General features: G+C 37.8%; 1 protein-coding gene across 2 annotated transcripts; it reads right to left on the bottom strand.

Moving 5' to 3' along the window:
• Nucleotides 1–378: 378 nt before the first annotated feature.
• On the bottom strand, nucleotides 379–24,378 carry LRRC58 (leucine rich repeat containing 58). Of its 2 annotated transcripts, XR_009047725.1 has the most exons (6): nucleotides 23,761–24,378; nucleotides 14,733–14,861; nucleotides 13,076–13,353; nucleotides 3,645–10,193; nucleotides 2,253–2,540; nucleotides 379–738 (listed from the first exon to the last, which is right to left on the bottom strand). XR_009047725.1 is itself a non-coding variant. In XM_057697062.1 (4 exons), exons 1-4 carry the CDS (start codon nucleotides 24,258–24,260, stop codon nucleotides 9,985–9,987), a joined length of 1,116 nt encoding a protein of 371 aa, XP_057553045.1. In that variant the 5' UTR covers nucleotides 24,261–24,378; the 3' UTR covers nucleotides 379–9,984. The 2 variants fall into 2 exon arrangements, 1 of the variants encoding a protein (XP_057553045.1); XM_057697062.1 differs by having other exon boundaries at nucleotides 379–10,193.

Below are 24,378 nucleotides of genomic sequence, written 5' to 3'. Positions count from 1 at the left end.
CTGCAGTGTCACTTACCAGCTCATTTATTCCTCTCTGGGCCATGTGGTCAGGTGAAAGTGACAGGCGTGTTCTGCAATCTGTGCCCAATGACCAAACTTCAGTCTTTGGGTGTGCATGTGTGTATATTTGCACGGGGTATCTGTGTGTGTGTGTGTTTGGGATTGCATAAGGATTTGGGCTTCCCTGAATGTAAATACTGATTTGACCCAATTCAAGGCAGTTAGGAAGGTAGGAAGGTCATGTAGATGCAAATGTTGATTTGAGGCACTAAGAACCAATCTTCCTCTCATTAATGGTATCTTGAAGAGATTATATTTACCTGAGAGTTCAACCCTCCCCCCCCCAAAAAAAAGTAAAAGAGTAAATCTTTTCTTTGGGATAAGTTTATAACAATTAACATGTACGTAGACATATGTGGTGATTTCATGTAATATGAATATATAACCTCACTTTGGTTCACATATCTGTCGTCAACCTTTCTCACAGGGGGATCCATGAAACGTTGAGCCAAGCATCCTTTCTTCCTCTGGATACAGCACCTCCTGTATCTACACGAGTCAGGCTGCTTCTCAGTCAGGAACACTAGTCGGGAAGCTTCTTGAAAGCATCACTGTCAAGAATTCTCTTTTCTCCTCTCATCACAGCTTAATGTCCAGTTCTTTTATTATTGGATTTATGTCTCATCTGCATAGAACTGTGATCTTGTTGTTCTCTCATTTTTCTCTTCCCAATAGATGCTGCACAAACACAAAGTAGGAACTGTCGGAAGTGTGACTCCTGTGTGCATTGGCTTTTATAGTGGTGGGAGGAGTTTTGGATTAGGAAAAAGGACAGAGAGTGTACTGAGAAGAAGGGAGCAGCAGCATTTGGGAGCTGGGCAAAGGTACTAAGACAATATAATGTGTGTGCCTGCACATGGGCGCGCACACACACACTCACATAATACACTTTGGTCTCACTAGTGTCACTGTGCCTGTCTGCTGACATACATAGTTTAAAAGTTATCTTCACGTCAATCTGGCTAGCACAGATCACAAGAACCTTAGGAAATATTATATTTCCTCTAGTGACAATTGTTAAACTTTGGAATTGTTATAGAAGAAAATTATCTTCTCTAAGGTATTTAAAAATAGGATAGGTTTTCACCCTGATGGTTGAGTTGTTCTTCGCGTAAAGTGGTCTGAAGGTGACGTCTCAGATTCTCGCTGTCAAATCTCTGATTCTGTGATCACTTAGAACCAGAGAGAAATTCATATAGCAGGCCAGGGTTAAAAATGTAATTACAGCCATGCCAAAGCTTAAGTCACAGGGATCTAGCAATCATCTGATTCATTTTTATCCATTGGTCATTTATACAAATGCCTTTCTTTTATGAGATGCTGCCCTCAGCAGAAATAAGAAACATTGTTTCAAAGCTGCCTATTGACTTACCCACCACGACAAACCCTTGGAAATAATATAAAGGGTAGAATTTTAATTGCAGATTCAGGGGCAAAGTCCTCATTATTCCACTCGCACTGCCCCTGGCTGCACGTGCACTGGTTTAGGAGAAAAGATTAAAAGACCTAAACAGAGGTGACTAAAAAGGGTGTGGTGAGTGATGCAAGAACTTACAAATATTTGAGAGCCACAAAAAATAGAAAGGAGTTTCGAACACAAGTAATTGTAGACTCACAGTTAGGAAGAACCTCAGAGATCACTGTCGAGGTTACAAACAGGTGAAAGTTACAAATAATGACAAAATCCTAAAATTGTAGAAGTTTTTCTAACTGTAACATAAGCTTAATTTCCAAGAAGTTAAACTTATTTCACAAATCTTTATTTAATTCAGCTATAAAAACCCCAAAGCAACATTAAATTCAGTCTTTACTCATAGAAAGAAAATACCAATAGTAACATTTTAAGACTATTTTTTTCTTTGAGTTTCCTTGGCATCATGAGCAAGTTTACTTTTCCATTTAAATCTTCCATGTACTTACAGAGGTCTTAATTTTGCATTATTATTTAAGCAGTAAAATAATCGTGTCATCTTATAGCTAGATCTAAAAGAAACCAGGGTAGAAATCATGCATAGTGCTTATAAAAATGTGTAGTTGAATTGAACTTTTCTTACTGTTTTACTAGCAAAAGAATCTATGTTTATGGATGAACTATAGTGTTTTCTTCTAGGCAGATGTCTACATTTTCTTATCTCTCTTGGTAATGTCAACTTGTTCATCACTGCTGCTTAGGATGTTAGCCATTTGTTTACCTGTGGTGAAAAGAACCAGTGTATGACTTGATGGGGTTTTCCTCACCCATGGAAAGGCTATCTCGTGCCTTGTGGCTTTATCCTGAAATATTTGACCAAGCCATCCTTTTACGAATGTCTCTAGTCACATTGATCTGTTTTGCTGCTTCTGTGCTCCATGATTCAGCAGGTATTCTGCCTTAGTTGAAGCTGGCTTCAATATGGCCAATTCAATATTCCACTTGAATATACCATCTTATATCCAGGAAATGTACATCCAATTTACATTTCAGTTCAGGAAAAAGGTAACTGACAGGGAGAAGCAAAGAACATTGGATTAGTAATCAGTGCCTGGTTTAAAGTAGGCATTCAATTAAAAAATTTTTTTATTAAATAGGTGGATTCTAGCTCCAGCTCTGTCACGATTTATCTTAAAAGAACCTGGGCAAGTCACTTCACCACTTTGGGCCCATTTCTTCATCTGTAAAAATCCTAGTTCACCAACCTCAAGTTACTATAAAGGGATTTTCACAAAGGAATCATCACCCTTGCTGGGTAACTGAGTCACAGAGAAGAGCTTCTGTAACTATCGAACCCCAGACTCCACTTCTAAAGATCAGGTTTCAATTGGTCTGGGGACAGCGGCCCATAATTTTGTATATTTTGAAAGCTCCCATAGTGATCCTAAAGTGCGACCAGGGTTGAGAACAGCTGCCCAGAAAAAATCTTTTTAGATCTTTTTCCTCCCTGTGGGAGAAATACTAATTGGGCAGCACAACACAGCTTAAGATTTGACTTGACTTCCTTTGGATTTGTGGTGTTAGGGTCAGTCTTGCAAAATGCTATCTGGGGATAGAGGGCCCATGCAGAGGGAGCCTGATTTTGGTTGGTTATATTCAATTAAGGAGAATAGAAGTTCAACTCTGATTTGATAAAGCTGATATCTAGATCCCTTTCTCAAATCTATGTCAATTTCTTAATTGATTTCAAACTCAGAAGAGGGTAAAGCGTGTGACAAAACCACACCAACAAACTTCACCAAGTCCAGCCCTACCTCACAGTGTCATAAGGATTAAACAAGGTAGAGCCTTGAATGTACTTTGTAAACGTAATGAGCTACCCAGATATTTACTCTTATCTCAAGTTTCCCACTAGATGTAAAATTCCCACTAGATTAGTGAGGACAGCATCACTTTGATGCCGGTTGGCAGATTACAATGCAGTACCAATGCTGTTACTGATGTCCTGTCACACAGTAGAGTATTAAATAAAGAAAGCAGCATACTATAGTGTAGACAGCATTGATCTGGGAAACCAGAGGCTTGGATTTAAGATTTCACCATGTGAAGTCTTGGACAAGCCTCTCTGGGCTTAAATTTTTTCATCTCTCAAACAAGTGAGTCAGTTTCAGACCTTTGAGGTTTCCTCAAGCTCTAACATTCTAGGGCACGTGGATGGACCCGCTGGTAAAGCTGGCAATCACTGATGTTATGAATGTCCAAGTCTCACGTAGCTCCTGAAATGTTCTGGCTTCCCATGCAGTACCTAGAGAGATAAGTCATTAAAGAAGAAAAATTTCTTCTGACACTTGTTCTAAGGAGAACATCCTCAACTAGGCAGGTTAGTTTTATCCTCAGGAAAGATCAGTTACATCCAATGTTTTTTCCCTTGTGCCCTCAAACTTCTGAGCCCATCTGCACCAAGAAGACTTCCCTACATACCAACCACGGAAGTGCTGAGCTTTCTCCATTTCAGCAAATTTGAAATATCAGCTGTTTTGTGGACTGTGTCTTTCCCACCCATTCTGTTTACCTCAAGTCATAACCAATCACAATATTCCTCCAAATTCTGGAATCTAGAAATATGTCAGGTGTTCTAGGGTCACCAAAATAATGGCAGTAAATACTGCAATATCAATGTGCTCAGTTAATACTATACTACTTTGCATTAAGATTGTTTAATTCTGGACTAAATGCAAGAAGTAACTGACATTCATTAGCAAAATGACCTCACTAATTTCTTCTTAGAGTATGCATTCATAAGTCTGTTAAGATTGTGGAAGCAGAAGGAACTCTGATAGAAAGGATCTGGTCTAGTTCATCACTGCATCTAGCAGAGTATAAATACTAATACACGCTTAATGTATTATTCATGTATTGAAAAAATTCAATGAATAGATGAGCAATGGTATTGCAAGTAATCAGGCAAAAACCAACAGTATAAAGATTTTAGATTTTTTAAGTAAATGCTTGTCAATTAAAACTAAAATACTTTTACTTTTCCAGAATACAGAATTAGATTCCAACAAAACACTTTTAATAAAACAAGGCACAATGTTTGATAAGGCAAAATTCACACAGAGGGTTAATATTAGATCACATTCTTTTAAAAGGAGGTATAGAATTGAAGTAGCTTAAATATTCTTTTTAGAGCATTTCCATTACAAGGTAATATATAAATCTGATGCAATAAACTACATCTTATCTTGAAAATAAAATGTAATTATTGAGTCACATTGATGAATTACACTTATTATTACCATTGTTTTAAATATCTATATACCTACAGATATTCTTAATTCACAAGAATTCAAATACAGAAAATTAAGAAATCAGATAATAAAAAGTAATTTCACTAAAGTTAAAGTACATATATTTTCAATATCCTCTGTTGATACTTCAAAGTCCCAAACGTTATAAAAAGTTAAAATACTTGTTATTTAAAATATTTCTCCCATTATAGTTTCTCATGAATACAAAGTGGGCTCAGAAATGCAACAGACACCAATTGCAGGCACACAGTTCTCTTCATAGTTGTTGTAAAGTGATTGTTGACAATCCTTCTCCATAACACATCACTGTCAGCCATTCAAGTTAGTGACAGGATTCTCTTAAAACACCAGTTGCAGACAGAAGAATTAGCCAATTTAGTAATGTTTTTGTAGTACCAGCAATAGTGATGTCAAGCGTATCCCCAGTTTCTTCCCATAACTGGAATTGAAAATAAAATAGTTTTATCCAATGTATTCACAGCAAAAGGAAGAAAGTAACTTCTGGTGAATGCAGATAGTCTCTCCAACCATCACTTTCTGGTATAATGGTATATAAACAACCTTCATTATACTAACAAATTTTAACTAGATTGAATACTGCCCCTCACGAGACACTGAGACTGACAAGCAAGTGCTAGGTAAAAGTCTAGTAGCACCCAAATCAATATTACCCTGTGAGTATTCGATAATGTGTCATGTTTGTTGTTAGAGAACTTTTTCTACATCAATTCTTAGCAAATATTAACCAAGTACGGACAGAAAAAGAATGGGGACATTTATATGCAAAAATATTAAAACATACCCCCCTTTTAACCCAGTATTACAAAGAAAGCACAAAATATGCTAAGCCTCACGGCAATAATATCTTTATATAACGCTATTAATATGAATTGGTTAGGAACTGCTGTCATCCCTTAGTGGTAGCAGATATATTTTCTTTATAAAATAATATGAAGGAGAATATACCTTTCACTGATTTTATTTCGGGGACCCTAATCCTTCTATGACATATGCGTGATTGGGACTCCCTCTCCAGAAGCCCTGGACTTACAGATGTTAGGCCTAGTTTTATGGGAAGGAGTCCTTCAGGATCACAGTCATTCTCCCTCAATTCAAATGCAAAGGGTCATGACATAGTTCCTCAAACTTTGGCTCCAGAGAGGAAGATTTAAGGCACACACTTTCTAAGCACAACTGAGGGCACTGCTGCCTTTAAAAAGATCATAATTATAATAAAGAATACAAAGTTGGATGCTATTAAGTTCATCAGAGTAATGTTATACAGAGTATAGTGCTTAACACAGGAACAGTGAAGGTCAAATAACTTCTTTTCTATACGGTGGGAATCAGAACTATGGATTCCAGGTCATGTTGCTTACTGCCTACACAGCGGCCTTTACTGCTGTTAAATGCTCAACACGACTTCAAAGCTGACTATTTTGGACTAAATGGGGAGTGATATTTATACTGACATAATAAAATCTCTACTCTAGATAAGAAAGGGGGTCACAGGTAAAAATTATGTATTGCTAAATAAATGCAGCTTAACAAATTTTACACACTATATATACATACTATAACTGATAAAAAGTTCTGCCTACAAAGGGTCTTATTTAGAATAACTTTTTATATAAATAGCTACTGCTAAAATGCTTTACAAGATCAAACTTTATTTGTACTAATTATCTGTTTAGTATTTTTTCTCTTTTACATAGTGAAAAGGTAAACATTAACCAAGGGTGTACCACAAATTCCAGGTTAATGAGGTATTACTTTCTCCCTTTGGAAAGAGCAAGGTTGGCTGCAAGAAAATCCTATTATTTGCTGCCCCTTCATTATGGAGGGATGTGGACAATCTCCCATTAGCAGAAACTGAAGAAATTTAGTGATAAACAGGCTTTCAGATGGTAGTTAGTGGGTCACTTAATTTCAAAACAATTCAATATTACTTTAAAAAACTTTCTTGGCTCAGGGATCTCCCTGGGTGTCTGGTGACTTGCCTTTCCCTGCCTTTTCTGGTTTTTAAAGATTTCTTTCATTTAACATTCCAGCAATCAGCCTTTTCCTTGTCTTCTTTTGTTTAAAATTGGTACTTAACAATGTTTGGTAGAACTGGTCTGCAGTATTACCCTGCACTAGTGTGGAACTGCTTTTAACTTTAACACAAAAATTTCTCAAGTTTGAGGTACAGTTTATAATGCAAGGCTTTACTTTTACATTTAACTTGAAGTTCCAAATATCAGGAATTTTAGAGTAAGAGACTCCTTCAGCAAACATCTAGAAGTAAAATATAAACAGTAATCCTCAGATCTACATCCACTACACAAATACAGGGAATGCTGAGAACCCTGCCTAGCTTGTCCCTAGGTCAGCCAATCCCTGGCACCATGGAAGCAAAACATTATATTAGCTAATCTTCCTATTTCCTAAAATCCTAGGACTGTTTCACTGACTCAGTTTGGTGACACTGATAGAACTAGATTCCAGGAATAAAGATTATTAAGAATGTTCAATGTACCCATCTCAATTTCAAATATTAGCACTGAAGAATTCCATTCTAAACACATAAATGTTTTGGTTAAATAGTTTTATCCACTGCAGTTCTGGTCACTAAAACTGTCCAACTGGAGCAATATCAAAAACTTACACACAAACAAGTGACTCAGCAACTAGAGACTATCAAATACATAGACAGCTATAGGACTCTGGAACTGTATCTCACTTCTGGTTAATTTCTACAGTCACCAGTCATGAAAACAGGGAAGGTAGAGAAAAGAAACAGGGAAAAGCTTAGAAATTATTAGCAGCTTTTATGAAAGGTTAGGTCAAAGATTAAAAAAAAAAAAAGATAAAACTAGCAGCTTAAATATAGATTTCAGTAAGTCACCAAAGAGCTGCACACTGATCAGAGATTTTCAAATGTACATACAAAGAAGCATAATGAACGTTTTGTTGAAAGACATTTTGCTGTATACAATGCATATATCTACATTACACAGCAAAGACTAGGGACTGTTTCTGGTTGGACCTATTTACATCTGTAAAAGATCAATCAGTATATCCTCGTCCTGGAAGCTGGCAAGGTTAGGTACCGTATTTACACACCTACCTGTTTATTTCACAGAGACTAGCTCTTAGAAGATTACCCAAGCTGTTACTTAGATCAAACTGGTAATTAATTAGGACGTAAACTCAGGCATTTAAGCCAGAAAAATCTGGTCCTATCAATTTGAGTATTTTATTATGAATACATTATTGTCTATCTTACCTAAATCACTTACTTAAAACACTTTAAATGTTGGGCTTGCCACTTAGGCACTGCCTAAGCCATCTTTATCTTGCATATTGTGTAGTATGCAGCTTGCTGTGGCTCACATGGAGAAGAAAACAAAGACTTTTTAGTACTTCCATTTGATGACATAACCACCCACGTACTACTTTGCCAGGCAGTAGAAAGATACTACATTACTTCTACAGATACAGTCAGAAAATTTCTGGATTAAAAGGAAAAATGAATCTTATGACATCACAACGGAGTGGAGGGATTTACTGTATAGCAGCGTTTCACAACTGCAGTCATGAAACTCTCATGACGTTTCATGAATTAACATATAATAAACTATCCTACAGTATATTTTCTTCTAAAACAAAAAATGTATATATGACAAAAACCTAACATATGTACATATCATTATTATACAACAACCTGCTTTTAGGAAATGATGTGCCCCAATCACGAACGCCAGAAGTCAGAAGGGAGACCATCTGATGCTCTGCTGTGCTCCTGACCTGTGTATCACTCCACAGGTAGTATTTACCACCAAACCACTATGTTATTACAGGTTAGTTATCTAATGCTTGCTAGTGTGTGCTGTGTATTTTATTTTACAATGTCAACTTACAGTTGCACTATAACTCAATTTTTATTGCATACTAGTTAATAAAAATTTGGTCATTTCTATTGGCAATTTGTGAAACCATTTTTCTGCTATAGTTTAAGGGTATATTTTAATACACTTAAAATATTTTATTAATATATTATTTTCAAAAAGTATTTATTTCATGGTTAAACTTGTTTTGGAAACTGCTCTACTGTGTAAGAACACAATAACTGCTGCACCCAATTTTACTTCACTTGTAATGTTTCTCTAGTTTTTCTTTAAAATCAGAGGAAGTTACAGTTCAGTACACATAGGCAAAGGAGTCATACTGGACTGCTAAAACCTTTAAAATCATTTTCCCACTCCTTTAATGCAAGACATAAAGAAATTTCCTATTTTATATCTCCTTTCTGTTAAAAGAAATGACAGATTTTTCCATCGAAAACTATTATTCTGTCTTATGATGAACAGATTGGTCAAGATTGTGGCCTCCCATTAATTATAAAAGTGACTTGTTTAAACAAAAAGTGAAATTAAGGTGGCTATGAGCTCAGACGTCAGATATAGAGTTGTTTACGTAGTTCTGTTAATGCATATTTTAAAGTGTGCTGCATAGTATGTCAGGTTGTAGGCTACTCTGGTATCATTTCTTAAATAAATTTCTAAATCCTTGTTATGATTAAGGCACTGTTACAGTCACTGCTGGACTATACAAGGGTAACAACAATCATACAGAACACAGGAGCAGAGCTGAAGAGTTTTAAAACCCCATATAAAAGTTACATCCCTTACTTTACCAGTCAGTAGCTGAGAAAGGTTTAGGTCCTACGTAACCATCTGTGAGCTTATCTGAGTAACTCTAATCCAGACGTATGGGCAATACAAGAAAGGAGGGCTAATCCTGTTACAGTATAGCGTTCAACCTAAACTCAAGGACAGCTCTGGTAAAAATTATAGCTCTGATCATTTCTATCTTCATGTCAACTGTCACAAATTACACCACTCATGATTTATTACAGCACTGCTCTTCAGGATGTTTCATTCTGCTATGTCATTCATGTAAAACTTGAGTGAAAACTGCACACAATCAGCTAAATTTGAAACTGCCATTCAGAGTGAATTATATTCAAAGAATCCAAAAAACATGGAACTGGACTCATCCCTGCTGAATGGCTAGAAACACAAAATCTTTTATACCATCTCCAACTCTGTCATGGACATTTAAGATGCAGATACGATTTCTAGTGAACTTCAAAGCCTATTCTCTTCTCTAACCACCTCTGTTCAGTCTTTTAGTGTTTCACACACCCCTGCCCCCTTTTCAACCAAGAAGAACTTTCTGCATTCTGTGTGCCGCCACACTAGCTTCATCTTCCGAGTCAGATTCGCTCTGGGATGTGGAGCTGTGAGAGGCAGAACTGCAAGGCGAAGAGCATTCTGGCGAACACAGGTAGTGCATCAGAGGGAGGCGGTATTTCCCACAGAAGTCCACAAATTTAATTTGTCTGACACAGCAATCAAAGTAGACTCCTGGAGAGAAGAAGGAATAAGTGCAAAGTAATCATTACAAAGCAAAGAACCACAGTTTCTTTTTCAACCCTATCTCCAGCATTCTGAAGAAAAGTCTTACAGTTTTCTCTCTTGAGAGTCTTAAGCAGGGGTAGTGACTATTTCCACGGTTGTTTATAGAAATACTGGAAGGTCTTAGGAACAGCAATTTGACTACAAAGAGAAGGCCAGGAGATTTATCTTAAAGGGAGCTGGTGTCAAAAGGACACTGTTTACTTAGCTTGTTTTCTCTAGGAGACTTGGTGGACAGTGGTTGAAGGAGATTACAGGATACCTAAAGTGCCCTTTCTCCATCCCCCAAGCCACTCCTTGGTACTACTGCACAGTCAAGAAACTTAAAAAACAACAACAACAACAAGGCTCCTTTGATAATGATCTTAAGGAATTAGTTGTTATACCCAAAATTTGCAGAAAGGAGACGACTTTTGGTACCCCTATCCTTATGTATTGGGAAGGAAAAACTAAAAGTAACAAAATGCCATCCTATTTCCACAGGTCTAAATCTACAGCTTCAAAGCTATTTCATTATTGACCTCACTTGACTTTCGTGTAATTATACATTGCTAGATAGACTGAAAGTACTATTCAGCTCTTCTGATTCCTAATTTAGTGCTCCTGAATTGTGGCCCTTCAGCTAAGTAAAAATACAGCTAGAGATGACAGGAAAGCAGAGGTGCAGTGTCATGGGTTCTAGCTGCTCCTCCTACTGGATGTTGCACATCTCTAACCCATGAAGGCTGCCACAATGGTTGCAGTATAACCAGAACACCTAGAACCCTGGGTCCCATCATCTCTCTGGGGAAGAATCTCAACCTCTGTTCTCTACTTAAGACTCCTCTGGAACCAACTACTCTGTGTATATCATATAAGGGACCAAAATAAAAAGATGTGATCCAAGCAAAGGAGAAAAAATTTTTCCATTTATTTTTGTTTCCTGTTACTTCTCATTAACTTTCTTATTTTCTGATCCCATAGTAAGTTAGTATAACTCATAGTTTAAAAAGGGAAATTCATGGTATGTTACTTTAAATAATTCAGGAAAGTAAATTCAGTAAACTGATCAATCAATATTAACAATAAATCCCCCAAAATGTGTCAGCTTCTTGAAACAAACCGAATTTATAAAACAAAGCATTAAAGAGTTACCAAGAGCTAAAATACTATAATACTATCTTGTCATTTGTAAGATCTCAGACTATACAGACAAAGTATCTCACAAAATATGAAATTACTTTTTTTTTTTATCTTAGAGTTCAATAACTAAGGAATCTGAGGGGGAAATGTCAATGGTTCACTTCAATTTTAAGCTAATAATTTAAAAAGTATTTTTATTCCTAAGATAAATAACATAGCAGTATACTAAAGAACTCATTAAGAAACCATTTAAGAGAGAAAAGAGAATTCTTGTAGAGGCCCATTTCTAGAAAAGGACAGATTCAAAGCGATTAGATACAGATTAAGCTTGAAGGTCTGGTGTGAGTGTTGTCTCTTGCCACTGTTAAAGCCAACTTCAGAAAGGAGAATCACAGAGAAATTCTTAAGCACTTCTAACTTGGTACAGCAGTCTCTACTTCTAAGAGTAAGTGGCCAGAAATGGCCCAGCGTAGTGTCATTTTTTTTTTTTAAACTAGAAATATCTTTTTTACCTTTTAATATTCTTTGATAAATCTAAATCATCTTCTCTCTTTTTAGCCTTATAATAGTTTCCAAGGCATGAGGAAACACCTGGGGAAAACCTCAGCTGGCTCTGATCATATTTATGTAGCATTTCCTTGGCACCTACAATTATCTTACAATAATAAAAACCTTTCTGTACCCTCATTAAATTGAATTTTTAAAAAAGTAGTCTTTTATGAGGGAGCCAAAATAAAATGAGCTGCTATCATTCACCAACTCCCCTACACACCCTGGCACTTCAGGCCCTTCATAACCTGGCCTCAATGTATCTTTCACTCTTCTCTCATTACTCCCTTAACCGTACATTTGAGCCAAATTATTACTCACCCAACATTCTGCCCATATTGTTTTGTTTCCAATTTTACTTTCTCCATCTGAAAAGTTTTCTGTCCTCAATCAAACCAAATCAAAATTCAACTCATACTTTAAGAACTGTCTCATCTTTTCCAGATCTAATAAATGTATTCTCTCCCTCCTTTTAATGTTCAATAGTAGTTTGGATTCCTACTTTACTCTGTCTTACATTATATTATTTGTTTAATTCTCTCTCTATGCTCTGAACTCAAGAAACTGAACCATGAATTTAAAAGAATGTAAAATTCCAGGGTTCATTCTGAAATTGGCACACATCCAACCTATTCTCATACATCTTGAATTGTACTCTATAAAGGTACCTGATACTCAGAAAGGTGAGTCTAAGAAAACGTCCTTCAAATAAATATGAAAGGTGGTCAGACATTTTAGATACTCTTCTAAAGCAACTGGAACTCTTTATGCTTTGTGTTTCCTCTCATGTTACCAACTTACCTTATCTTATGACAGTTCCAAGAAAGATGAGACTTTCTGGGTATTTTCCTTGTGTATGAATCCTAAAGTATCATGAAAAGAAAAATAAGGAAAGAAAGAAGAGAGGAAGAGAGGGAGGGAAGGAGAGAAGGAGGCAAGGAAGGAAGGAGGGAAGGAAGGAGGTGAAGGAAGGAAGGAACCAACCAACCCAGAGAGGGTGAAATATCTTACTTTTTGGTAAAAGGGTGAAGGGATAAGGCAAACAGGAACAGAGACAAACTGCCTTTCTCTGAAAGAAGACAGATAATTAAAATAACATTTAGATCATTAATTTAAAAGTAACTAAATGAATGGGAAACAAAGACACTGAATTAACTTACCTCCACACTTTGGGTTTGGGCAATTGCTGGCTAAACTCAAGTATCTAAGAAGATTCCCAGGAAGATCATAGGGAGTGTAGGAAATATTTCGAATTTTAATGGTCCGTGCAGCTAACTCCAGGAGAGTTGGAGGATCATAGGTTAAATCTCTAACAAAACGAACAACCAATGGATTTCCTCGCAAACTCAATTCTTCCAAATGAACAAGGTTGAGGATCTCTCGAGGCAAGTATGTCAGCAAGTTATTGTGAAGACTGAGGGAACGAAGTGAATGCAACCTAGAACGAATGCAGTACAAAAATCAACAGCCATAAGCAAGAAAACTACTCAGGAAGTTAAGTGAAGAACTCGATTTCCCCGTAAGAATGAGTAATTAAGATTAAGGTCAATGGAAGTAAAATTAAAAGGTGCTGAAACTAAATTAGAGCCCATGTTTGTGTATGTCACGAAGGACTTTTGCCCATGGAATCTTAGAGAGCTTAAAATACTTAGAGAGTATTCTGATGTGTTAGCTGATATAAATGCTAGATTTAAAGGGTTTTGGTTTTTTTTTGGCATGCTTTATCATTCAGATATCTAAAAAAGGAAAGATTTCAAATGCAACAGGAATTGAAATGCTTCACATTATCTCATTAGGATAGGCATGCTTCATATCAAATATAAATCAATAAAATTCCATAAAACCTCGGGGAACCTATGCCAAAGTAATACTCTATTTTTGATTACAGAAAAGAGGCTCAAGAACTATGGAAAACAGTATGGAGGTTCCTCAAAAAAGAGTTGCCATACGATCCAACAATCCCTCTCCTGAATATATATTCAGACGAAACTATAATTTGAAGAGATACATGCACCCCTATGTTCACAGCAGCACTATTTGCAATAACCAAGACATGGAAGCAACCTAAACATCCATTGACAGATGAACGGATAAAAAAGATGTGGTACATATACACAATGGACTACTACTCAGCCATATGAAAGAATGAAATAATGCCATTTGCAGCAACATGGATGGGCTTAGAGATTATCACACTGAAGTGAAGTAAGTCAGAAAGAGAAAGACAAATACCACATGATATCACTTATATGTGGAAACTAAAATATGACACAAATGAACTTATCTACACAACAGAAACAGACTCACAGACACAGAGCACAGACTTGTGGTTGCTAAGGTGGGGGGTGGGGGGCGGGGTGCAAGAGGGAAGGACTGGGAGTTTGGGATTAGCAAATGAAACTATTATATACAGAATAAATAAACAGCAAGGTCCTACTGTGTAGCACAGGGAACTATATTCAATATCCTGTAATAAACCATAACAGAATAGAATATATATATGTATAACTGAATCACTTTGCTATACAGCAGAAATGAACATAACATTGTAAGTCAACTATACTTGAATAAAATTAAAAAAAATAATAAGTTAAAAAAAAAGAGGCTCAATGATTTTGAGGACTATATCAGAGCATTTAAAAGTAAAATTTAAAATAAGCAACCCAATTCACAGCAAACCTCAGAACTTGCATTCTCATGTATCATTTACTTTGAGAATACTTAATTCTTTTCCGTGTACAAATTATGTGGGTAAATGCAGGATGATAATTCCTAAGCCTGGATCTCTGTGTACATAAGCTGCCTGAACATACTCACTGTGAAAGCTGAGGAGGCACACTTTGGATTTTGTTGTCACATAACACCAAGTAATTTAGAGAAGGCAAATTTCCTAGTTCTGGTGGGATTTCTTTGATGAAGTTTCCTCCAAGATATAAACACTCTAAACTGCAAAAATAAATGAAAAAAAAAAAAGTTGAACAAATACCCCACTGTCTTTATCACAATGAACACATATCATTTATTCATTCAGCAAATGTTTCACTCAGGATTTCTCTGTGCTATTAGTCTCTAGAGGACTAATGCAATCTTCAGGGAGCTTATATCACAGGTAAGTAGATAAGACACACCAGTTAGACAATATTATAGTTAAATGCAAAACAAGGCCCAAATAAGCACAGCATGATTAAAATGCCAAAATAAGCAGAACAATCCATAAATGATATAGGAGTTTAAAAAAAGGAGAGAGAGAGAGAGAGAGAGAGAGAGAGAGAGAGAGAGAGAGAGAAAAGACAGTTCTGATTGGAAAGGCTCCCAAAAGTGTTGTGACTCCAGTGGGATTATGAATTTAGCCCATTTAGGGTGGGAGGAAAGAGGACCTTCAGGTTGGAAGAAGGTTTTTATGGGATAATGAGTATACCTTTTAACACATAAGAAGAGAATTCACATTGAGGAACCCAGAGATACAGGTGGAGACAGGCCAGATTATAGGAGCCCTGTATTCGGGCTGGTGGGCTTGGATTCAAGGCAATACTAGGCAATAGGAAAATTACTAACTTTTTTTGGAGGAGTGGAAAAACACAGCCTAAGTCTATGTTTCTTCCTTGCTCTTATTATAGCAAATGCAGTCTTCAAGAAGCTAACTAAATAAATTATGTAAAACTGACCACTATCATGAAATTAAAGTTCCAGATAATTATCCTGTTTTCTAATAATAAGTTAACAGCATTTTAGACAAAGCATGTATTGCACCAAAATGTACTGTTACTCCTTGTGGTAATGACTGTAGAAAGGCTCTCTCCAAAAGATTTTTTTTTTTGGGGGGGGGATGGGGGTGGTGGCAGAATCAGTTACATTACTATATAAATATCAATTTGTCTTCCTGTTAAATCTGCTCAGTAGACACTATCATCTTTTAAGACACCTTTAAATATAGGGAAAAATACCCTACTAAACTGTTACCCAAACTTCCAGGGTAAGAATTAACTGGGATACTTTTAAAGCTACAAAATCTATGCCCCATTCAGATTCACTAAATCAGAGTTCCGGGGGAAGGGCCTGAGAAGTGGCAGATTTTAGGGTACAAGCTATAATATCAAAAAAAAAAGCCAAATTACCCTGCAGAGTTATAGTTAATTATAATCTACAATTAGCATTTAAAAGCATGCCTTACCCTACAGCCCTGCCAACACTTAACATCATCACATGCTTTAACTTTTTTTCCCCTACGTTTTACTATTTAGCTGGTGTGAAAATGATACCATTCTGTAGTAGCAATCTTCTCTAATTATTAGTGAAGTTTAGCATCTTTTTATGTTTCGGGCCATTAGTACATCTTTAGAAAATTGCCTGTTTCTATCTTTCACCCATTTTTCTAATAGGTTATATGACTTTCTTTTACTAATTTGTTGAGAGGTTTGCTGTTGTTAAATGTTTGTTCTGCATAACCTAGTTCCTCTGTGGCCTAGAGCATGGTCCATTTTTGTCCACATTTTATATGTGCAAGAAGAATATGTAGCTATTAGGATTGCGCTTGTTAACTGCAGTTCAAATATTTTATAGTCTCTCTTATTATTTCACCTTCTTACTCTGGTGGTTAGCTTCCTACCAGAACCATGGTTTTCTTAGTGTACTTCCCTCTGTAGTTCCTGTCAAGTTTTACTCTCCTTCTCCTCAAAATATGGAAGCTATACTGAAGATACATTCAGGCTCATGATGCTTAAAACTTCTTGCTGCATCATTCCTGAATTCATATGAAGCATTTCTCATTCTTCCTTCTAATCCATTTTGCCTTAAAATTTACTTCCTCTGATTATCAATACTGCCTACCACTTTTTTTTGTTGTTGTCGTTAGTATTTATTTAATTTAATCCTAGCTTCACCACTTACCAGTATAAGAACCTGGGCCCATTACATAATCTCATTATGCCCCAATTTCCTGTAAAATGGAATAACATTACCATTTATCATATAGTCAACAAATATGAACTAGGCACCGACCATGTGCCAGGCACCATTCCAGGGAATACCATGTAAATAAGACCAAGTTCTTGACCTTAAGAAGCTTACATTTTAGTGAGAGGAAAAGTAAATCAATGAATGTATATATATTATGCCAGATAGCTTTAAGTGCTATAAAGAAAAACGGAGGTAATCAGATGGTGATGGCAGCAATATTGTAGGTAGAGTGGTCAGAAAAGGTTTCTCTTAGGAGATGCACTTGAATAGAGAGCTGAATGAAATGACTGAGCTTGGTGTGCTGTGAAAGAGCAACACAGTCAGTGTGGGTATACCAGGGTGATAGAGTGGGCAGAGTGGTGGTCAGAGAAGTCAGAAAGGTGGCCTGGGAAGGCCAGATCACCGGGGGCCCTTCAGGCCTTGGCAAAGATTACGAATTTATCCTAAGTAGAAGGGGTTTGAACAAAGGCTAGTTGTGAAACGTGACTTACATTTCCCCAAAGACACAACCATGCTCACTGCTCTGTCACCTTCGTATCATCATCTAGAATTAGTTCTACCTTGATTTGAAAATAAATTGAAATTTATTTATTCCCAATCAATAATTACTCAGTCATCAATATGTTTTACCAATTTCTCTGTTCACCACTGTTTTTGGCACTTGCCATTTCTTTTAAAGTTCATTTTTCTTGATCTACATCCTTTAGAAGTTCTTTTGGTAAGGACTCAGTTGTTAATCTTTGAGTCCTTTATCTCTGATGTTCTTATTTTTTTCCTTCACACCTGAATAATAGCTTGGCTGGACATAAAATTCTAGGTTGATGGTTACTTTTTCTTAGCATGAGGAACATACTTTTCTACTATCTTATTACAGCCCATATTACTATTCCTTTGAAGGTAATCTGCTTTTTTTTTTTTTTTTTTTTCTTCTTAGGAGTTTTTAGGGTCTTTTTCTCTATCCTTCTTGTTCTACAGTTTTATTATGATGTGTCAAGATACCAGTTTAGAGTGCTCTCTTTAATTGTGGGAACTTCTCAACTACTATTATTTCTGGCATTTGCCTTTCCTACATTCTCTCTATTCTCTTTCCGGAATTCCTAGTAAACAGCACTTTGAACTTCAGGATCTATTTTCTATTTCTCTTAACATACCTTTTACACTTTCCATTTCTTTATCTTTCTGTGCTGCATTCCAGAATGCCTCAGTAAGATCTTCTAGCTTACTGACTCACTATGCACCCAGCTGACTTCAGTCTACCATGCAGCCTACTGAGTTCGTAATTATATATTTTTATTTCTAGAAATTCCAACTGGAGTTTTCATAGTTGTCAGTTTTAAATCTTCTTATCCTTGTTTCACTGATGAAGTGCCCTCCTTTATCTCTCTGAAGTTAGGAAACAAACTTATTTTCAAGTCCTTTACAGACTGCCTTATACATATCTTCTCAGATACAATTTTTTCCATTTGTTGACTTTCTTATCTGTATTTCATAATCTCAGCCTTCTTTGATGTGTGGTGATTCAAAAAGCCAATTTGAATCAGAAGTTCTGTCATTTAAAAAATATATTAACAATACTCTCTTTTCTATTTCTTACTGTGTAAATCTTTTCAAGACTGCATTTCTCTCTTTAGATTTACAATGCTCTGTAAAAGTAAGCAGAAAACTTTAACCCTGATAGCCTATTTTTTTCTCTTTTAAGGATTACCTTGTGGCAAAAATCAATGGTTTGGATACAAAACTGAATCCCCCTACATATAAGTGTTTAAGCACTGGTGAAAAGGGTCCCTAGGCAGGATTTTTTGATCCTACAGATTACGGTATAAGTTATTGCTCAGTTACTCAAAAATTTCTATTTTTCAATGATGAGAGCTACTAGAATAGAATAGAGTAGAAAATAATATTTGGAGTCCAAAACGGAAATTTCTCTGGAAAGAAAACAATTTTAATGAGGCCACTGGGAAAAAATTTTTCGCAAACTTGGAAATCCTTTTATAAGGATTCAGTAGTTAAATAACAACTTGCAATTTAGTCTATGAGGGAGAAAAGAAAATAAAGTGATGAAAGGGAAGAGTGAGTCTGAGAGCAAATATAAATATTGTCCTTTCTATATGTTTAAGTCAGGAGCCAAGAGAAACTAGTGTCTGGTGGTCAGTCACTACTCACTGTCTTCTCTCAGTGTTTTGGAGTTAGGGGGGTGGAACACAAACAGAAAGGATGCCAAACCTTAGTAGTTACTGTGACTTTGGCAGAGAAAGATCTGATGTTCTAAAATATAACCAAGTTCATGATTTCAAAAACATATAAATCTCTTTCGCAGCTGATGAGTATCATTAATTAGAGTATACAACCAGCATATTAAATTTACATTTTCAGGCTTATGTACCACTTTGAAACTCAAATAATTTCCAAAGTTCTTGGACTTAAAAGCCTTTCAATGATTTGTGGGCATTAAATTTCTAAAACACACTCTCCTGTTTCCAAATACGCTTTTCTATTAAGGAGAAAGCAAACTATTGTTGAATTTAAAGCAAAACTGTAGTGTTTAAAAGTTCTTGTGTTTGTCAAAATTGGACCTCTGTAAGTCAGCCCTGAAATAATTTTATTCTTTTGGTGTTTGACAAAAACAAAAAACAGGAAAATCATTCACAAAATTGAGAGAATTCTTCCTTTCTTTTTTGTTTAGGGTTAACAGACCAACCTTAAATTTATTTCTTGAAAACTATCTCACCTCTCCAATCCTTAGGGATACTGAAGTGGGTACCTTTCCTCTAGGAAGGGCCAGTGACCCACTGGAAAAATACACTGGGTCCCCTTAGTGCCAATCAACTGAACCACAGGTATAAGTAGGAACTGTTTTGCTTCTCCACCCAAACAAAAATGACGTTAAATATAACAAATGTACGTTAGTCCTATATTACGGTTGGTTAAAGGGAGATGGAATTAAAGTGAGACACGCTTGTACATAAAGAGGCAGAAAATAGAAAATAAGAGAAACACAGAAAAATAAGAACAATACATTTGTGGATAAAGAAAGTAGTTTTTCATTTTCAAATATACTCACCACAGGCTTTTAAAGTACATTATATGTTCAAAAGTAGAAGCACAAATGGAGGAATCATCTTTTGGTACTTGCCCCAGACTAAGGCATTGAAAGAAAGAAGTCAGAAGGAAGAATTGAGAGCCACAGAGAAAAACTCAATATGTGACTCTAAATGGGGAAAAGAGTTTTTATTTAAACTTTACTGCATTCTACTTATCATCTGGTTGTCTCTTTTGTAGGATATCAACCTAGTGCACACTAGCTTCAAAACATTCCAGGACATTAATTTCTTTTATTTCTATCACAATCCTTGTATCTTTAATTTCTAAAACCATGTCAGGCAGATGGTGAAAGACGGGTCATGAACAGAAAAAGGAAGGCATTACTTGAGAAGAAAAGATTGTGGGGAGTAGTACCAACGAAACTCGCTTGTCCTCAAACCTACTCTCCCAATGTCTAGCGCCCTGGATGCCAAAGAACCCTGGAGCTTTTGTTTCCTCTAATAAAGTCTATTACTTGCTGGGTGATAAGTTATTCAGTTCTTCCCCAGTTAATGTCTGAGCTAGTTGAGAGGAATAAAAGTTGAGTTCAGAAAAAGAAACAGGTCAAAATATGAATTACACCTACTCTTTCAACATTATAAAAACAAAACCAAGTTTCTCCATATACTAGCCGAACAGTTATTATACCTACTTGTTGAAGAAGAACCTCGTATTTTGATGGAAAGAGTCTACATCTAGAACCTCACGATTCACACCAAGCCTAATTTACTCCAGGGGAATGAAGTTAATCATAAAAATAAGTTTTCACCATCTACTTATCTGTTATACTTCAAAATTATCTTTCAGAAAACACTTTTCAAAAATTTTGCCACCAGGGAAAAGGATCAACAGAATACAGAAAATATACATGAAGATCCCCTGCTAAATCTGGAGGCTCAGATACACCAATTAAGCTGGAAGTATTTATTTGCTATTCCCTCCCGGAAGGATGGAGGGTGAGGAGAAAGGGGACCTTTATGTGGATTATATACTCTGCATTATTTTTTAAATTGCTGTTAAAGAGAGCAGATACAGTCCAAATGTCTAGAAACACCTCACTTTGTTTTAAAAGCAACATGGCATAGTATATAATATACATCAAGGTTACCAATGAGGCCTAGGGATTCTGCATATATTCTAAGAGAAGATGGTACTCTTGGGCAGGTACCTTAGCGTTTGAGTAACTGCACCTTCACGTCTACATTTCTGAAGCTTTAATGTATTATTTTAGCTGTAAGTAGTAAGCAGCCTTTGAGGGTTGAACCACATGAATCTCACTGTCATTATCTGGCCTCAAGTAAGTAACTGATACTAAATCTCAGTTTCTTTACCTGTAAAAAAGAAGGGGGTGAATCAGGCCAATATACTCTACTTCTAAGAGTATATTTCTACATGACCCTTTCAGCCTATATTCAACTAGAGTTTATATTTGGAGCGGATAATCTAAACCTTTACTGATTCTTAGCAGTAAAGAGAAATAGAGCGTACAACTGAAAAATGAAAACACTGACATAAAAGAGCCTACACACAACTGGAGACAAAGGTACAATGACCAAAACCCACAGTGAGTAAGCCCAGAAAATCGGGTCAGTCAGGAAAATGGCTTTAGCCAATCCTCCTGATCACATATTTAACAGAACAGCAGTCAGAAGAACTAGGTTCTAGCCCTTACTCTGTTGCTGTGGAAAACTCATGGGTTTGAACCCAGAGATCCTAAAGGTCAAATCCAGTTCTACCACTCACTGGCTTTGTGATCTTAAAACTTTACTTCTCAGCACCTCAGTTTCTTCTCATGTCACAGAGTCATTGTGAAAATTAAAAAGCATGTTTAGAGGACCTACCACAGGGCCTACTGCACTGTAAGTATTCAATAAACGGGACTTTTGCCTATGTTTCTCCTGTGATGGAAATATTTGCTCTGAGTTTTTCTCAGTATGTTAAAAAATTCAAGTGAGAATGTTGAAATTACATAACAGCAAAATTAGAAGGAACCAAGGCTTGAGAATTTTGCATCTAAATCTCTCACTAACCCTTCTATCAATATTTCTTACTATCTCTCCCAGCATCACCCTGGTATAAGCTACCACCATCTCTCATTCTACTAGAATAGCCTCCTTCCAACCATCCTTCAAAATCTCTTCTCATCTTTCCACCCACTCCCCACTCCATTCCTGCACAGCAACAAGACAGATGTGCTTTTTAAAATCTCTTTCATGCATATTTGGAATAAAATCCAAGCTTTACCATGGCCTTCAAGATATGACATGGCCTGGGATCAGGTCCAAATTTATATTTGCCACTTTCCCTCCCTATGCTCTAGTGCAATGTCCTCCTTTCAAAATTTTGGCCTTCAGTCCTTCTTGCCTCTGGGTTTTCATGCACACCGTTCCTTCAATCTGGACTGATCCCACCCCACACTCTCCTGGTTAATTCTTACTCTTCCTTTAAAAGCTGGATTCAAATGCTACTTGCTCAAAGACCAAACTAAGTTACTGCGTTTCAAGGCACTCTGTACTTCTTCACAGAACTTCATAACAACCGTAATTAAATAATGAAGTTAAGAGGTGTTTAATGTCTCCTCTGTTAGAATGCTCCACGAGGGCAGGGTCCTGTTAACCATTGTATCCCCAGCACCTAGGACAGTGCCTGACACCAGGTAGGTACTTAATAATAATCTGTTGGTGAGTAAACAAAGGGACATCTTGTCCAACTGCCTCATTTCGCTGATTAGAAAGCTGTAGTCAGGATACTTTAAGTGACTTGCCTAAGGCTGGGACATCAAGAGTTCTTATTCTCAGGTCAATGTTCTTTTCACTACACTTAACTCTGAGGTCCCTTTCAGCTCTAATATTCTGTTATCTCAGAAAATTCAATAAAGGGTGAAAATATTTTACAGATGGAAGATACTTTTTTTTTTCTCCCACTTTGGATAATACACTTGCTCTTGTTTTATTTCTCACTCCCCTGCAGAGCCCCTTTAGGGGACTTCTGTTACCCTGCTTCTCTGCTTCCTTCTTCCATCTAGCTCAACATATATTCACCGAACAATCTAGTAGATGAGGCAGATTTGTAAACAAGGAATTATAAACAATAAGTGCAATGGCAGGGTGAATGAGGTACAGAAGAAGTACAGTTTAGGCAAAATTGTTGTCTAGGAAGCAGTAAAGAAAGAAAACAAAGAAATGACCCTCAAAACACGTTTTGAAGGATGAACAGAAGTTTGCCAGATGTAAGCAGCATTCCAGACAAAGGGAACAGCAGCACAGGGTCATTACATCCATTCAACACATATTTACTCAGTGCCTACAAGGTGCTGGTAAACAGCACAGCTCAGTAAATTCCATAAATAGTTTTGCTGGTAACGCTACAGAGAAGATGGAGCAGGAAATGTAGTGGAAAGCAAGGATGAGATCAGAGCACGTTGTCTGTCAGGCTACAAGACATAAACTTTGATCTACAGGCATGGAAAAACCACCCAAGACTTCGGAGCAAGTAACTATCAACCTCAGGTTAACATCTGAGTAGGTACTCAGTTCGATTCACTTCCCCCAAACCCCAGAAAGACACCAGAAAAAAAAAAAAAAAAAAGCCTCGAAAATCTGCACAGGGCAAAACCCACAAACCAAATGCTGTCACCACCACGATCTTATTAGATCTTCACTGCAACTCGCTGAGCTGGCAGGGCCGTACTCGCAGCCAGAGAGTTCAAGAAGAGCCTGGACTAAGGCAGGTACGTGACAACCGAATGGCGCCCAGAGCGGGCGCGGGGCCCGGGGCCTCCCCACGCTCAGGCAGGCCACCCACTCACCTCCTCAAGTTCTCGATCTCGGCCGGGATGCTCTGCAGCTGGTTGCCGCCGAGGCTGAGGGTCTGCAGCGCGCGCAGCTCCAGCAGCGGGGCGGGCACCTCCTGGAAGCAGTTGCCGCTGAGGTTGAGCACCTGGAGGCTGCGGCGGAGCGGCGACTGGGCCAGGCCCTTGGGCAGCGCGCCGGGCCCGCCGAGCCGGTTGTTCTTGGCCAGCAGCGTGCGCAGGCCGCGCAGCGCCAGCAGCTCCGGCCCCAGCGCGCTCAGCGCGTTGCCGCTCACGTCCAACAGCTGGAGGTGCGGGAAGCCGCTGCCCAGCGCCCGCGGCAGCGACACCAGACGGTTGTGCGGCAGCAGCAGCCGCAGCAGCGCCTCCCTCGCGCCGCGCCGCTCCTCGCCCCGCGCCTCCAGCTCCGACTCCAGCGTCTCGGGGGACACGCTGACGCGGGACAGGTTCAGTTCGGCCTCCCCGGCCGTGGCCACCGCCGCTCCAGCCTCCTCCATCGCGGCCGCCGCAGAGCGCCGCGCGCGACCCACAGGCCGGGAGCTCCGCGGCGCCCCGGAACCTGAACCGAGGGCTGCGTCGGAAGTGGCGCGCGCGGGCGGGCGCTCACCCCGCGCG

This window comes from Hippopotamus amphibius, chromosome 10 (assembly GCF_030028045.1).
Source record: "Hippopotamus amphibius kiboko isolate mHipAmp2 chromosome 10, mHipAmp2.hap2, whole genome shotgun sequence".
In the NCBI taxonomy this organism is placed as follows: Eukaryota; Metazoa; Chordata; class Mammalia; order Artiodactyla; family Hippopotamidae; genus Hippopotamus; species Hippopotamus amphibius.
This window is presented reverse-complemented; position numbering and strand designations above follow the sequence as displayed.